Genomic DNA, 16,986 nt, shown 5'->3' on the forward strand with positions numbered 1-16,986 from the left:
CAGTCTACACATATCTCTTATGTGTGACTGCCATCATAGTGCAGTCTACACATATCTCTTATGTGTGACTGCCATCATAATGCAGTCTACACATATCTCTTATGTGTGACTGCCATCATAGTGCAGTCTACACATATCTCTTATGTGTGACTGCCATCATAGTGCAGTTTACACATATCTCTTATGTGTGACTGCCATCATAGTGCAGTCTACACGTATCTCTTATGTGTGACTGCCATCATAGTGCAGTTTACACATATCTCTTATGTGTGACTGCCATCATATTGCAGTCTACACATATCTCTTATGTGTGACTGCCATCATAGTGCAGTTTACACATATCTGTTATGTGTGACTGCCATCATATTGCAGTCTACACATATCTCTTATGTGTGACTGCCATCATAGTGCAGTCTACACGTATCTCTTATATGTGACTGCCATCATATTGCAGTCTACACATATCTATTATGTGTGGCTGCCATCATATTGCAGTCTACACATATCTCTTATGTGTGACTGCCATCGTAGTGCAGTCTACACATATCTCTTATGTGTGACTGCCATCATAGTGCAGTCTACACATATCTCTTATGTGTGACTGCCATCATAATGCAGTCTACAAGTATCTCTTATGTGTGACTGCCATCATAGTGCAGTCTACACATATCTCTTATGTGTGACTGCCATCATAGTGCAGTTTACACATATCTCTTATGTGTGACTGCCATCATATTGCAGTCTACACATATCTCTTATGTGTGACTGCCATCATAGTGCAGTTTACACATATCTCTTATGTGTGACTGCCATCATATTGCAGTCTACACATATCTCTTATGTGTGACTGCCATCATAGTGCAGTCTACACGTATCTCTTATATGTGACTGCCATCATATTGCAGTCTACACATATCTCTTATGTGTGACTGCCATCATAGTGCAGTCTACACATATCTCTTATGTGTGACTGCCATCATAATGCAGTCTACACATATCTCTTATGTGTGACTGCCATCATAGTGCAGTCTACACATATCTCTTATGTGTGACTGCCATCATAGTGCAGTTTACACATATCTCTTATGTGTGACTGCCATCATAGTGCAGTCTACACGTATCTCTTATGTGTGACTGCCATCATAGTGCAGTTTACACATATCTCTTATGTGTGACTGCCATCATATTGCAGTCTACACATATCTCTTATGTGTGACTGCCATCATAGTGCAGTTTACACATATCTGTTATGTGTGACTGCCATCATATTGCAGTCTACACATATCTCTTATGTGTGACTGCCATCATAGTGCAGTCTACACGTATCTCTTATATGTGACTGCCATCATATTGCAGTCTACACATATCTATTATGTGTGGCTGCCATCATATTGCAGTCTACACATATCTCTTATGTGTGACTGCCATCGTAGTGCAGTCTACACATATCTCTTATGTGTGACTGCCATCATAGTGCAGTCTACACATATCTCTTATGTGTGACTGCCATCATAATGCAGTCTACAAGTATCTCTTATGTGTGACTGCCATCATAGTGCAGTCTACACATATCTCTTATGTGTGACTGCCATCATAGTGCAGTTTACACATATCTCTTATGTGTGACTGCCATCATATTGCAGTCTACACATATCTCTTATGTGTGACTGCCATCATAGTGCAGTTTACACATATCTCTTATGTGTGACTGCCATCATATTGCAGTCTACACATATCTCTTATGTGTGACTGCCATCATAGTGCAGTCTACACGTATCTCTTATATGTGACTGCCATCATATTGCAGTCTACACATATCTCTTATGTGTGACTGCCATCATAGTGCAGTCTACACATATCTCTTATGTGTGACTGCCATCATAATGCAGTCTACACATATCTATTATGTGTGGCTGCCATCATATTGCAGTCTACACATATCTCTTATGTGTGACTGCCATCATAGTGCAGTCTACACATATCTCTTATGTGTGACTGCCATCATAATGCAGTCTACACGTATCTCTTATGTGTGACTGCCATCATAGTGCAGTCTACACGTATCTCTTATGTGTGACTGCCATCATATTGCAGTCTACACATATCTCTTATGTGTGACTGCCATCATAGTGCAGTCTACACATATCTCTTATATGTGACTGCCATCATAGTGCAGTCTACACATATCTCTTATGTGTGACTGCCATCATATTGCAGTGTACACATATCTATTATGTGTGGCTGCCATCATAATGCAGTCTACACATATCTCTTATGTGTGACTGCCATCATAGTGCAGTCTACATATATATCTTATGTGTGACTGCCATCATATTGCAGTCTACACATATCTATTATGTGTGGCTGCCATCATAATGCAGTCTACATTGACGTTCACATTGCAATTATATTTATATAGCGCTTTTCTCTAGTGGCTCAAAGCGCTTTACATAGTGAAACCCAATATCTAAGTTACATTTAAGCCAGCATGGGTGGCATTGGGAGCAGGTGGGTAAAGTGTTTTGCCCAAGGACACAACGGCTGTGACTAGGATGGCGGAAGCGGGGATCGAACCTGGAACCCCCAAGTTGCTGGCACGGCCACTCTACCAACCGAGCTATACCGCTCCAAGTAAGCGTGCTTCATTCTCGTCCTGTCACATAAGAGTGATGGGACTCAGGCGCAGACCTCCATATTTCAAGATATGAAATATGTTATAATCAGGGGAAATCAGAAGTAGAGGGATGGATGAAAAGATGAGGTTAACTCACGCGTCCACCAGGATCAGCATGTCTTTGGGAGAAGCTGCGCCTTGGATGTACCTGCACACACACACACACACACAATGAATGAATGTCACTTGCTAGAGTAAATATTACTTTAATAATGTTCCTTTCAAAGTTTATACTTACAAAGGAGAAAAATAATTACAAATGAAAACTAAATATCGTTTTGGCAATATTCCGTATTTTTCGGACTATAAGGCGCACTTAAAATCCTTTCATTTTCTCAAAAATCGACAGTGGCGTAGTGGTTAGAGTGTCCGCCCCGAGATGGGTAGGTCGTGAGTTCAAACCCCGGCCGAGTCATACCAAAGATATAAAAATGGGACCCATTACCTCCCTGCTTGGCACTCAGCATCAAGGCTTGGAATTGGGGGTTTAAATCACCAAAAATTATTCCCGGGCGCTGCCACCGCTGCTCCCCTCACCTCCCAGGGGGTGATCAAGGGTGATGGGTCAATTGCAGAGGGTCATTTCACTACACCTAGTGTGTGTGTGACAATCATTGATACTTTAACTTTAACTAATGTACGGAATAATTGTGGTTGTGCTTACCGACCTCGAAGCAATTTTGTTGGTGAATGGTGAAATGATAAGTGTGACCAGTAGATGGCAGTCACACATAAGAGATATGTGTAGACTGCAATATGAACAACACCAAAACTTTAAATGTTCCATTGAAAAATATAGGACATTACACACGTCGCTCAAAATCTGTCAAAACGTTTTAGTATGACTTTGAAGCCGCACCACTTGATGGGTTCTCGGCGCATTACGACTACCATAGTCAGAGATACCAGTATTACTATGGTGTGTGTATAAGGACTGCAAAATGGCATCCATTAGCAGACATATTATCTGGCGTTTTGTTTCACAATATTATGCAAAACCAACTTTTCTTAGCTTCTGGTACCTGCCGATATGTATTTGGGATCTGCATAAGTCCTGAAAATTTGCGCAAGTCCGCCATTGTAGTCTGTGCATACTTGCCAACCCTCCCGTTTTTAGTGGGAGAATCCCGGTATTCAGCGCCTCTCCCGACAACCTCCCGGCAGACATTTTCTCCCGACAAACTCCCGGTATTCAGCCGGAGCTGGAGGCCACGCCCCCTCCAGCTCAATGCGGACCTGAGACTGAGTGGGGACAGCCTGTTCTCACGTCCGCTTTCCCACAATATAAACAGCTTGCCTGCCCAATGAACGGAGAAGTTAAACAGGACAATACTGCCATCTAATGGATAGCCAACGGAACACTGAAATTCAAGTTTTTTTGTTTTTTTTCTATGTAAATAAAATATATATATATATATATATATATATATATATATATATATATATATATATATATATATATATATATATATATATATATATATATAGCTAGAATTCACCTAAAGTCAAGTATTTCATACATATATATATATATATATGTATGAAATATATATATATATATATATATATATATATATATATATATATATATATATATATATATATATATATATATATATATATATATATATATATATATAATATATATATATATATATATATATAATATATATATATATATGGAATATATATGAAATACTCGAGTTGGTGAATTCTAGCTGTAAATAACCACGCCCCCAACCACACCCCCAACCAAAATTATTACTTTAAAAAAGTAGTTTTATACTTGTGAGTGTTGATGACACAGCTTTGCATCAGTTGATATTCTAGTTTCAAGCATGTTTTACTCAATATAGGTCATCAAATCTCAGCAACAAGCTGTAATATCTTACTGAGATCATTTAGGACCAAAACACTTAAAACAAGTAAAACACTCTAACATAAAATCTGCTTAGTGAGAAGAATTATTTTATCAGACAGAAAATAAGCAAATATCACCCTTATTTGAGATATTTAATCTTACTTAGATTTCAGTTTTTGCAGTTTATATCTCACTTTGGAAGCGTTAAAACATACCGGTCCTGTGAGTTTTCATTATTCACCCAAGGAACTTTAGTTATTAGAGAGTTCCGGTCGGACGGTTGTTGCACTAGTGAGCCACGGAAGAGGAGATGCTGCTCCGTTATTGATCGAAGTAAAGTCTGAATGTCATTAAAACACTTAGCTCCATCTTTTGACACTTCTTCCACTCCCGTCTTTGCAAGCTATAACCGCTACAACAAAGATGACGGGGAGAAGACGCCGTCAAAGTGGAGGCACGTAAATAAGACCGCCCACAAAACGGCGCATCCTGAAGCGACTATGCATAACATAATGTATGCAAACATTTTGAGCAAAGAACCACCGTCACGTGTTATGTAGACCTCAAGGAAATATTTAACATTTAGAAAAAAATCATAATATGACTCCTTTAATGCACCTTATAATGCGGTGTGATTTATCAAGAACGAAACTGTTCCGCGGCCACTGTTTTGCCTCCTTCATACCGACAGCAATCAGACTGTATAATGCATATGTTCCTTTTTAACTGTACTTAAATGTAGAATAGACTGTATTTATATTATTCACATGTGAATAATTATGTATAATAGACTGTATTTATATTATTCACATGTGAATAATTATGTATGATAGACTGTATTTATATTATTCACATGTGAATAATGCTGTATAATAGACTGTATTTATGTTATTCACATGTGAATATTGCTGTATAATAGACTGTATTCATGGTATTCACATGTGAATAATGCTGTATAATAGACTGTATTTATATTATTCACATGTGAATAATGCTGTATAATAGACTGTATTTAGATTATTCACATGTGAATAATGCTGTATAATAGACTGCAATTATATTATTCACATGCGAATAATGCTGTATAATAGACTGTATTTATGTTATTCACATGTGAATAATGCTGTATAATAGACTGTATTTATGTTATTCACATGTGAATAATGCTGTATAATAGTCCGTTTTTATGTTAGTCACATGTGAATAATGCTGTATAATAGACTGTATTTATATTATTCACATGTGAATAATGCTGTATAATAGACTGTATTTATATTATTCACATGTGAATAATGCTGTATAATAGACTGTATTTATGTTATTCACATGTGAATATTGCTGTATAATAGACTGTATTCATGGTATTCACATGTAAATAATGCTGTATAATAGACTGTATTTATATTATTCACATGTGAATAATGCTGTATAATAGACTGTATTTAGATTATTCACATGTGAATAATGCTGTATAATAGACTGCAATTATATTATTCACATGCGAATAATGCTGTATAATAGACTGTATTTATGTTATTCACATGTGAATAATGCTGTATAATAGACCGTTTTTATGTTAGTCACATGTGAATAATGCTGTATGATAGACTGTATTTATATTATTCACATGTGAATAATGCTGTATAATAGACTGTATTTATGTTATTCACATGTGAATATTGCTGTATAATAGACTGTATTCATGGTATTCACATGTGAATAATGCTGTATAATAGACTGTATTTATATTATTCACATGTGAATAATGCTGTATAATAGACTGTATTTAGATTATTCACATGTGAATAATGCTGTATAATAGACTGCAATTATATTATTCACATGCGAATAATGCTGTATAATAGACTGTATTTATGTTATTCACATGTGAATAATGCTGTATAATAGACTGTATTTATGTTATTCACATGTGAATAATGCTGTATAATAGACCGTTTTTATGTTAGTCACATGTGAATAATGCTGTATAATAGACTGTATTTATGTTATTCACATGTGAATATTGCTGTATAATAGACTGTATTCATGGTATTCACATGTGAATAATGCTGTATAATAGACTGTATTTATATTATTCACATGTGAATAATGTTGTATAATAGACTGTATTTAGATTATTCACATGTGAATAATGCTGTATAATAGACTGTATTTATATTATTCACATGTGAATAATGCTGTATAATAGACTGTATTTAGATTATTCACATGTGAATAATGCTGTATAATAGACTGCAATTATATTATTCACATGCGAATAATGCTGTATAATAGACTGTATTTATGTTATTCACATGTGAATAATGCTGTATAATAGACTGTATTTATGTTGTTCACATGTGAATAATGCTGTATAATAGACCTTTTTTATGTTAGTCACATGTGAATAATGCTGTATAATAGACTGTATTTATATTATTCACATGTAAATAATGCTGTATAATAAACAGTATTTATGTTATTCACATGTGAATAATGCTGTATAATAGACATTATTTATATTATTCACATGTAAATAATACCTAAGTGTTTATTGTCTATTGTGAGCGAACTGTGGTGCTCAATTTCCCCCAGGGATCAATACATTATTTTCTATTCTATTCTATTGTATTCTATTCTATATTTAGCACGTTTGAAATCTATGTACAAACTGGCACAGTTACGCAGAAATGAATGTGAGAAAGGAGAGGTTCAACACTGAGTGTTATTATATAATTTTACAGCTGAGGGGCTGTTTTAAAAACGATTTCATTGATTAGTTTTGGTGTCTGCTGCTGTCAGTTATTTTATAAAAATGTTTTACTGGTGTATATTTTTCATATAGGAGATATATCAATTGATTAGTTTCAGTCCCCCAACCCCCCGCCCTCCCATTGTCGTCAAGTCATGACATTGCTGGTCTTACAAGCAGACGAGCATGTTCGGCAGCGCACACACACAGAGTACTTACAAGCAGACACAGCGTGTAGACAGAAAAGGGAGAATGGACGCATTTTGGTGTAAAAAGTAAAGATAAAGGTGAAGTTATAACACTGAAACACCCTCAGGAAGAGGTTCTTTAAGACATGGCTAACCAGCTAGCGGCTAACATCCATCCGCAGTGTTTTAGCTACTTCTAAATCACTAATCCTGGCCTCCATGGGGACAAATAAAGTAAGTTTCTTACATTAACATTATCACTGGAGGACGAGGAATAGCTAAACATGCTTCACTACACACCGTAGGAGGATACAATAGCTCACCGGTGTCACAATGTAAACAAATGCCATGGGTGGATCTACACCTGGCATCCACTGTAATGATACCAAGTACAAGAGTGTATCTAGTCAATACAATTATGATTACATTGATATGTTTTATCGTCACAAAAGCTTTTTTTTTTTAAATTTATATTCTGATTATAAACTCAGTAAATACATCCCTGGACACATGAGGACTTTGAATATAACCAATGTATGATCCTGTAACTACTTGGTATCGGATTGATACCTAAATTTGTGGTATCATCCAAACTAATGTAAAGTATCAAAGAAGAGAAGAATAAGTGATTATTTCATTTTAACAGAAGTGTAGATAGAACATGTTAAAACAGAAAATAAGCAGATATTAACAGTAAATTAACAAATAGATGAATGGTCCATTTTTACAGTTTGTCCCTCATAACGTTGACAAAATAATAAAATGAGAAATGCAACAATATGTTACTGCAGACAAATTAGGAGTCTTTGTTTGTTTACTTACTACTAAAAGACAAGTTGTCTAGTATGTTCACTATTTTTTTGAAGGACTACATTGCAATAATAAACATATGTTTCATGTACCCTAAGATTTTTTGTTGAAATAAAACCAATAATGACATTTTTTGTGGTTCCCTTTATTTAGAAAAGTATCAAAAATCACAAAAAAAACTATGTTAGATCCACTATGGACTAGACTCTCACTATTATGTTACATCCACTATGGACTGGACTCTCACTATTATGTTAAATCCACTATGGACTGGACTCTCACTATAATGTTTGATCCACTATGGACTGGACTCTCACTATTATGTTAAATCCACTATGGACTGGACTCTCACTATAATGTTAGATCCACTATGGACTGGACTCTCACTATAATGTTAGATCCACTATGGACTGGACTCTCACACTACTATGTTAGATTCACTATAGACTGGAATCTCACTATTATGTAAGATCCACTATGGACTGGACTATCACACTATTATGTTAGATCCACTATGGACTGGACTCTCACTATTATCTTAAATCCATTATGGACTGGACTCTCACTATTATGTTGGATCCACTATGGACTGGACTCTCACACTATTATGTTAAATGTTATGTTAAATGCACTATGGACTGGACTCTCACTATTATGTTAGATCCACTATGGACTGGACTCTCACACTATTATGTTATATCCACTATGGACTGGACTCTCACTACTATGTTAGATCCACTATGGACTGGACTCTCACACTATTATGTTAGATCCACTATGGACTGGACTCTCACACTACTATGTTAGATCCACTATGGACTGGACTCTCACTATTACGTTATATCCACTATGGGCTGGACTCTCACACTATTATGTTAGATCCACTATGGACTGGACTCCCACTATTATGTTAGATCCACTATGGACTGGACTCTCACACAATTATGCTAGATCCACTATGGGCTGGACTCTCACACTATTATGTTAGATCCACTATGGACTGGACTCTCACACAATTATGTTAGATGCACTATGGACTGGACTCTCACACTATTATGTTAGATCCACTATGGACTGGACTCTCACACAATTATGTTAGATGCACTATGGACTGGACTCTCACACTATTATGTTAGATCCACTATGGACTGGACTCTCACACTATTATGTTAGATCCACTATGGACTGGACTCTCACACTATTATGTTAGATCCACTATGGACTGGACTCTCATACTATTATGTTAGATCCACTATGGACTGGACTCTCACACTATTATGTTAGATCCACTATGGACTGGACTCTCATACTATTATGTTAGATCCACTATGGACTGGACTCTCACATTACTATGTTAGATCCACTATGGACTGGACTCTCACTATTACGTTATATCCACTATGGACTGGACTCTCACACTATTATGTTAGATCCACTATGGACTGGACTCTCATACTATTATGTTAGATCCACTATGGACTGGACTCTCATACTATTATGTTAGATCCACTATGGACTGGACTCTCATACTATTATGTTAGATCCACTATGGACTGGACTCTCACATTACTATGTTAAATCCACTATGGACTGGACTCTCACTATTACGTTATATCCACTATGGACTGGACTCTCACACTATTATGTTAGATCCACTATGGACTGGACTCTCACTATTACGTTATATCCACTATGGGCTGGACTCTCACACTATTATGTTAGATCCACTATGGACTGGACTCCCACTATTATGTTAGATCCACTATGGACTGGACTCTCACACAATTATGTTAGATCCACTATGGACTGGACTCTCACACTATTATGTTAGATCCAATATGGACTGGACTCTCACACTATTATGTTAGATCCACTATGGACTGGACTCTCACACTATTATGTTAGATCCACTATGGACTGGACTCTCACACTATTATGTTAGATCCACTATGGACTGGACTCTCACACTATTACCGTAATTTCCGGACTATAAGCCGCACCTGACTATAAGCCGCACCAGCTAAATTTAGGGGGAAATACAGAGTGCTCCATATATAAGCCGCACCCGACTATAAGCCGCAGGGTTTTGATGTGTAATTACCGTAGTACATAGGGTTTCCTGCTACCACGGAGGGGATTGTCGGGACAGAGATGACTGTTTGGGAACGCAAAGCGTCCCATTTATTAACAATAAATCTTTCAATCATTCAATCAAACTTTCACATCTTTGACATGGCGAACAGCATTCGTGCAGAGTACAAATAATACAACGGTGCAAAGTAATACAAAGTGCTCGCCTGTACGTTATCAAAATAACCAGCCTACCGATATATGAAAAGTCTGTCTTTAATCATTGTGTCATCGTCTTCCTCCTGCGTACTAAAACCACCGAAATCCTCTTCGTCGGTGTCGGAGAAGAACAGGCCGTAAATAAGCCGCACCCTTGTATAAGCCGCAGGGACCAGAACGAGGGGGAAAAGTAGCGGCTTATAGTCCGGAAATTACGGTATGTTAGATCCACTATGGACTGGACTCTCACTATTATGTTAGATCCACTATGGACTGGACTCTCACACTATTATGTTACATCCACTATGGACTGGACTCTCACACTATTATGTTAGATCCACTATGGACTGGACTCTCACAAAACACATGATATAATACAATATTGGTATCGGGTGTTGTGTCTGTATAAAATCATCGCCTGCGCATACGAAGCAACACGCAGAACCCTAAATATTCAAATGAGCTGTTTCCTGGTAGAAAGTAGTGATGTGTCTGCACGTCTTACCAAGGTCTCCTGCGTACATCGTACAGGTCAATTTTGCTGGGAGTCTTGCGAGCATCCATCCAGGGAGACGCTTTAGAGAAGGAGGGAAAGGGAGAAAAGTGTGATGATTACAACTTTCTCACACAGGCTAGACAATGAACCACTTAATTGCTATTTCCTTCACTACACATCTTCCAGTGTCACCTCAGCACGGACCAAAACAAGAAGATCGGGCTGATATCATACACATGTTGGATTGATTGCTACAAAAACACTTAACATTTCTTTTCATACCATCGCAAATATAATTTGTGGGAGTAACGGACAGATGCTGGCGGAATTTAATTTCTTGGAAATGAGTTTCTATGTTGTCAGTGAGGACAGAAAGCAGAGCAGGCAGGAGATGTGACCGCTCTTCATGCATGCTAAGTGTTTAGCAAAAGACAGGTCGGATCCAGGGCTGATTCCTGAATATTGCACGTAAAGCTCTTTGGGTGAGGCCTCATGAATTGAAAACACTCTGCGGCTTGAGCAGAGATGACAGAAGGTTTGCCTTGTGCAATCTTCTGAAATCACAGCAAGGAATTGTGATTTTCTGGTAAGCTTCTGTGCACAGTTATGTGAAAATTATGCAAAAGTATTGACTGTATTTGTTACCATCCGCTGCCCGGATCATAGTCTGTTTAAGTTTTTCGAGTCACTTGTGTTTTCTGTTAGTTTTGGACTCCTTTAGTTCCTGTTTATGCACCTCTGAGTTTGGGTTCTGGACATTGAGTTACTACTTACGTATAAAGTTATTGAGTTACTACTTACGTATAAAATACTACACGGTTTAGCTCCAGCCTATCTCGCCGATTGTATTGTACCATATGTCCCGACAAGAAATCTGCGTTCAAAGAACTCCGGCTTATTAGTGATTCCCAGAGCCAAAAAAAAGTCTGCGGGCTATAGAGCGTTTTCTATTCGGGCTCCAGTACTCTGGAATGCCCTCCCGGTAACAGTTAGACATGCTACCTCAGTAGAAGCATTTAAGTCCCATCTTAAAACTCATTTGTATAATCTAGCCTTTAAATAGACCCCCCTTTTTTTAGACCAGTTGATCTGCCGTTTCTTTTCTTCTCTCCTCTTCTCCCCTGTCCCTTGCGAGGGGGAGTTGCATAGGTCCGGTGGCCATGGATGAAGTGCTGGCTGTCCAGAGTCGGGACCCCGGGTGGACCACTAGCCTGTGCATCGGTTGGGGACATCTCTGCGCTGCTGACCCGTCTCCGCTCGGGATGGTTTCCTGTTGGCCCCGCTGTGGACTGGACTCCCGCTGATGTGTTGGATCCACTGTGGACTGGACTTTCACAATGTTATGTCAGACCCACTCGACATCCATTGCTTTCGGTCTCCCCTAGAGGGGGGGGGGTTACCCACATATGCGGTCCTCTCCAAGGTTTCTCATAGTCATTCACCGACGTCCCACTGGGGTGAGTTTTTCCTTGCCCGTATGTGGGCTCTGTACCGAGGATGTCGTTGTGGCTTGTACAGCCCTTTGAGACACTTGTGATTTAGGGCTATATAAATAAACATTGATTGATTGATTGAGTGGACCATGTTCCGCAACTCTATTGTCGAGGCGGCTGATCGGAGCTGTGGCCGCAAGGTAGTTGGTGCCTGTCGTGGCGGTAATGCTAGAACCCGCTGGTGGACACCGGCAGTGAGGGATGCCATCAAGCTGAAGAAGGAGTCCTATCGGGTTCTTTTGGCTCATAGGACTCCGTAGGCAGCGGACAGATACCGGCAGGCCAAGCGGTGTGCGGCTACAGCGGTCGCGAAGGCAAAAACTCGGACATGGGAGGAGTTCGGAGAAGCCTTGGAAAACGACTTCTGGATGGCTTCGAAGCGATTCTGGACCACCATCCGCTGCCTCATGAAGGGGAAGCATTGCACTGTCAACACCGTGTATGGTGAGGATGGTGTTCTGCTGACCTCGACTGCGGATGTTGTGGATCGGTGGAGGGAATACTTCTAAGACCTCCTTAATCCCACCAACACGTCTTCCTATGAGGAAGCAGTTCCTGGGGAATCTGTGGTGGGCTCTCCTATTTCTGGGGCTGAGGTTGCTGAGGTAGTTAAAAAGCTCCTCCGTGGCAAGGCCCCGGGGGTGGATGAGATCCGCCCGGAATTCCTTAAGGCTCTGGATGCTGTGGGGCTGTCTTGGTTGACAAGACTCTGCAACATTGCAACTCCGGTACCTCTGGATTGGCAGACCGGGGTGGTGGTTCCTCTCTTTAAGAAGGGAAACCGGAGGGTGTGTTCTAACTATCGTGGGATCAAACTCCTCAGCCTTCCCGGTAAGGTCTATTCAGGTGTACTGGAGAGGAGGCTACGCCGGATAGTCGAACCTCGGATTCAGGAGGAACAGTGCGGTTTTCATCCTGATCGTGGAACTGTGGACCAGCTCTATACTCTCGGCAGAGTCCTTGAGGGTGCATGGGAGTTTGCCCAACCAGTCTACATGTGCTTTGTGGACTTGGAAAAGGCATTCGACCGTGTCCCTCGGTAGTCCTGTGGGGAGTGCTCAGAGAGTATGGGGTATCGGACTGTCTGATTGTGGCGGTCCGCTCCCTGTACGATCAGTGTCAGAGCTTGGTCCGCATTGCCGGCAGTAAGTCGGACACGTTTCCAGTGAGGGTTGGACTCCGCCAGGGCTGCCCTTAGTCACGATTCTGTTCATAACTTTTATGGACAACATTTCTAGGCCCAGTCAAGGCGTTGGGGATCCGGTTTGGTGGCTGCAGGATTAGGTCTCCGCTTTTTGCAGATGATGTGGTCCTGATGGCTTCATCTGGCCAGGATCTTCAGCTCTCACTGGATTAGTTCTCAGCTGAGTGTGACGCGACTGGGATGAGAATCAGCACCTCCAAGTCCGAGTCCATGGTTCTCGCCCGGAAAAAGGTGGAGTGCCATCTCCGGGTTGGGGAGGAGACCCTGCCCCAAGTGGAGGAGTTTAAGTACCTCGGAGTCTTGTTCACCATTGAGGGAAGAGTGGATTGTGAGATCGACAGGCGGATCGGTGCGGCGTCTTCAGTAATGCGGACGCTGTATCGATCCGTTGTGGTAAAGAAGAAGATGAGCCGGAAGGCAAAGCTCTCAATTTACCGGTCGATCTACGTTCCCATCCTCACCTATGGTCATGAGCTTTGGGTTATGACCGAAAGGACAAGATCACGGGTACAAGCGGCCCAAATTAGTTTCCTCTGCCGGGTAGCGGGGCCCTCCCTTAGAGATAGGGTGAGAAGCTCTGCCATCCGGGAGGAGCTCAAAGTAAAGCCGCTGCTCCTCCACATGGAGAGGAGCCAGATGAGGTGTTTCGGGCATCTGGTCAGGATGCCACCCGAAGGCCTCCCTAGGGAGGTGTTCAGGGCACGTCCGACCGGTAGGAGGCCACGGGGAAGACCCAGGACACGTTGGGAAGACTATGTCCCCCGGCTGGCCTGGGAACGCCTCAGGATCCCCCGGGAAGAGCTGGACGAAGTGGCTGGGGAGAGGGAAGTCTGGGCTTCCCTGCTTAGGCTGCTGCCCCCGCGACCCGACCTCGGATAAGCGGAGGAAGATGGATGGATGGATGGATATATATATATATATATATATATATATATATATATATATATATATATATATATATATATATATATATATATATACATATATATATATATATATATATATATATATATATATATATATATATATATATATATATATATATATATATATATATATATCCATCCTTGCTGAACATGCTAAAAATAGTACCCACCTTTTGATATTTGATATTTCTTTCATGCTCACCTGGATAATAGCGAGCCAGACCGGTCGCACTGCCAAACACCTGCCAGAGAAGCGTGGGGTCATCCTCTCTGTTTCTTTTGAACACATCCTCCAGCGCCTCGGTCCAGTTTAGCTCGTTCAGCACAATGGTAGCTAAAATGTCAGGCAGACAAACACAAGCAAAACGCTCCGTTGAAAGACTTGCAGAAAAAAAACAAACGTGTTCGCATTGTGATGCCTTTGCAAAAATGGACCTGTTCACTTTTACTTTGAAAGACCTGATCACTTCCGTGCGAGCACGCGTGATTGATGGTGTGTGTGGTGAGAGGCAACAGGCATTATGGATGCAATGACACAGCACTTTGACAGCCACCCAAGACTCGCCATGATGGATGGGGACGCAACGCTCGCCACCCCTAACTGGATCAGCTTCTCACTCCACACTTCTTTTAGCCCTTGCAATGTTCTTCATTATTCAAACGCCTTGCTGAAGGTACACATGACTCTTCTTCAGGTTTGATGCACAGTAAGCAATGTAAGAAGTTGAAGAAAAATTCTGCCTTTACAGACACGCAAAAAACATGCTTAAATTCGATTGCCATTATTTGGTAGTAAAGGGGCTAGGGTTGTCCCGATACCAATATTTTAGTACCGGTACCGGTACCAAAATGTATTTCAATACTTTTCTGTACTTTTCTAAATAAGGGGGACCACAAAAAAATTGCATTATTGGCTTTATTTTAACAAAAAAAACCGACTTGTCTTTTAGTAGTAAGTAAACAAACAAAGACTCCAATTAGTCTGCTGACGTATACAGTAACATATTGTGTCATTTATACACTATTATTTTGTACACATTATGAGGGACAAGCTGTAAAAAATTATTATTAATCTACTTGTTCATTTACTGTTAATATCTGCTTATTTTCTGTCTTAACATGTTCTATCTACACTTCTGTTAAAATGTAATAATCACTCATTCTTCTGTTGTTTGATACTTTACATTAGTTTTGGATGATACCACACATTTAGGTATCGATCTGATACCAAGTAGTTACAGGATCATACATTGGTCATATTCAAAGTCCTCATGTGTCCAGAGACGTATTTCCTGAGTTGACAAACATAATATGAATTGTAATTATAGTAGTATCGACTAAATACGCTCCTGTACTTGGTATCATTACAGTGGATGTCAGGTGTAGATCCACCCATGGCGTTTGTTTACATTGTGACGGCAGTGAGCTACGGTGTGTAGTGAAGCATGTTTAGATATTTCTTGTCCCCCACTTGCAAGAAACGTACTTTATTTGTCGCCATGGAGGCGAGGATTAGTGATTCAGAAGTAGCTAAAACACTGCCGACTGCGGATGGACGTTCGCCGCTCACTCGCTAGGCATGTCTTAAAGCATCTCTTCCTGAGGGCGTTTCAGTGTTATAACTTCACCTTTATCTTTACTTTTTAGGCCAAAATGCATCCGTTCTCCCTTTTCTGTCTACACACTGTGTCTGCTTGTAAGTACTCTGTGTGTGTGCGCTGCCGAACATGCTCCTCTGCTGGTAAAACCAGCAATGTCACGACGCGACGAAGCGCCGACGCGCCGCCGTGCCCGGGAACCGGTGCTTTTCAAAACAATTTTCAAAACATTTAGTACCGCGACACTATACCAGTACTGGTATACCGTACAACCCTAAAAGGAGGTAAGCTGCATATTACCGTACCAAACCAAAACAGTGGCGATTGTATACGGTAGTCTCACAAGGTTTGTTTCAACACACCTGACGCTAATGAGGACTCCATTCCCTTCCTAAGCCAGAGCGTCCTGCGTTCCAGTGCCAGAACGTAGCTACCTGTCTCAGTACGGTAAGCCTACACGTCTTTAGCTCTCTCCATGTGCATTCGCTCTCTCTGTGTTTCCCCCTGCTCATCGCCTCGTGTCCTGTGTCGTCATCCCGCAGCGTTCCCCCATTTCCTGGTTTCGAGTTGTGTGCCTTGTCTCCCTGGATCCCCTCTGGACTCCCTGCTGCCTCCCTGGATCTCGACCTCGCGCCTGGACACGGACCTTGACGCCTCGCTCCTGCGTCGGACCTCTCGCTCGCCCACGGACCTCC

General features: G+C 40.6%; 1 protein-coding gene across 1 annotated transcript in view; it reads right to left on the reverse strand.

Annotated features, from left to right (window-relative positions):
- The window catches only part of LOC133641805 (voltage-dependent calcium channel subunit alpha-2/delta-1-like), a 421,610-nt gene that overhangs the window by 207,807 nt on the left and 196,817 nt on the right, over positions 1–16,986 (reverse strand). The window contains exons 8-10 of the mRNA XM_062035835.1: positions 14,896–15,027; positions 11,080–11,149; positions 2,772–2,822 (exon numbers count right to left, since the gene is read on the reverse strand). Coding sequence (XP_061891819.1) covers positions 2,772–2,822; positions 11,080–11,149; positions 14,896–15,027 — 253 coding nt within the window. The remainder of the gene's footprint in view (positions 1–2,771; positions 2,823–11,079; positions 11,150–14,895; positions 15,028–16,986) is intronic.

The sequence above is a fragment of the Entelurus aequoreus genome, linkage group LG24 (genome assembly GCF_033978785.1).
Source record: "Entelurus aequoreus isolate RoL-2023_Sb linkage group LG24, RoL_Eaeq_v1.1, whole genome shotgun sequence".
Taxonomy (NCBI): domain Eukaryota; kingdom Metazoa; phylum Chordata; class Actinopteri; order Syngnathiformes; family Syngnathidae; genus Entelurus; species Entelurus aequoreus.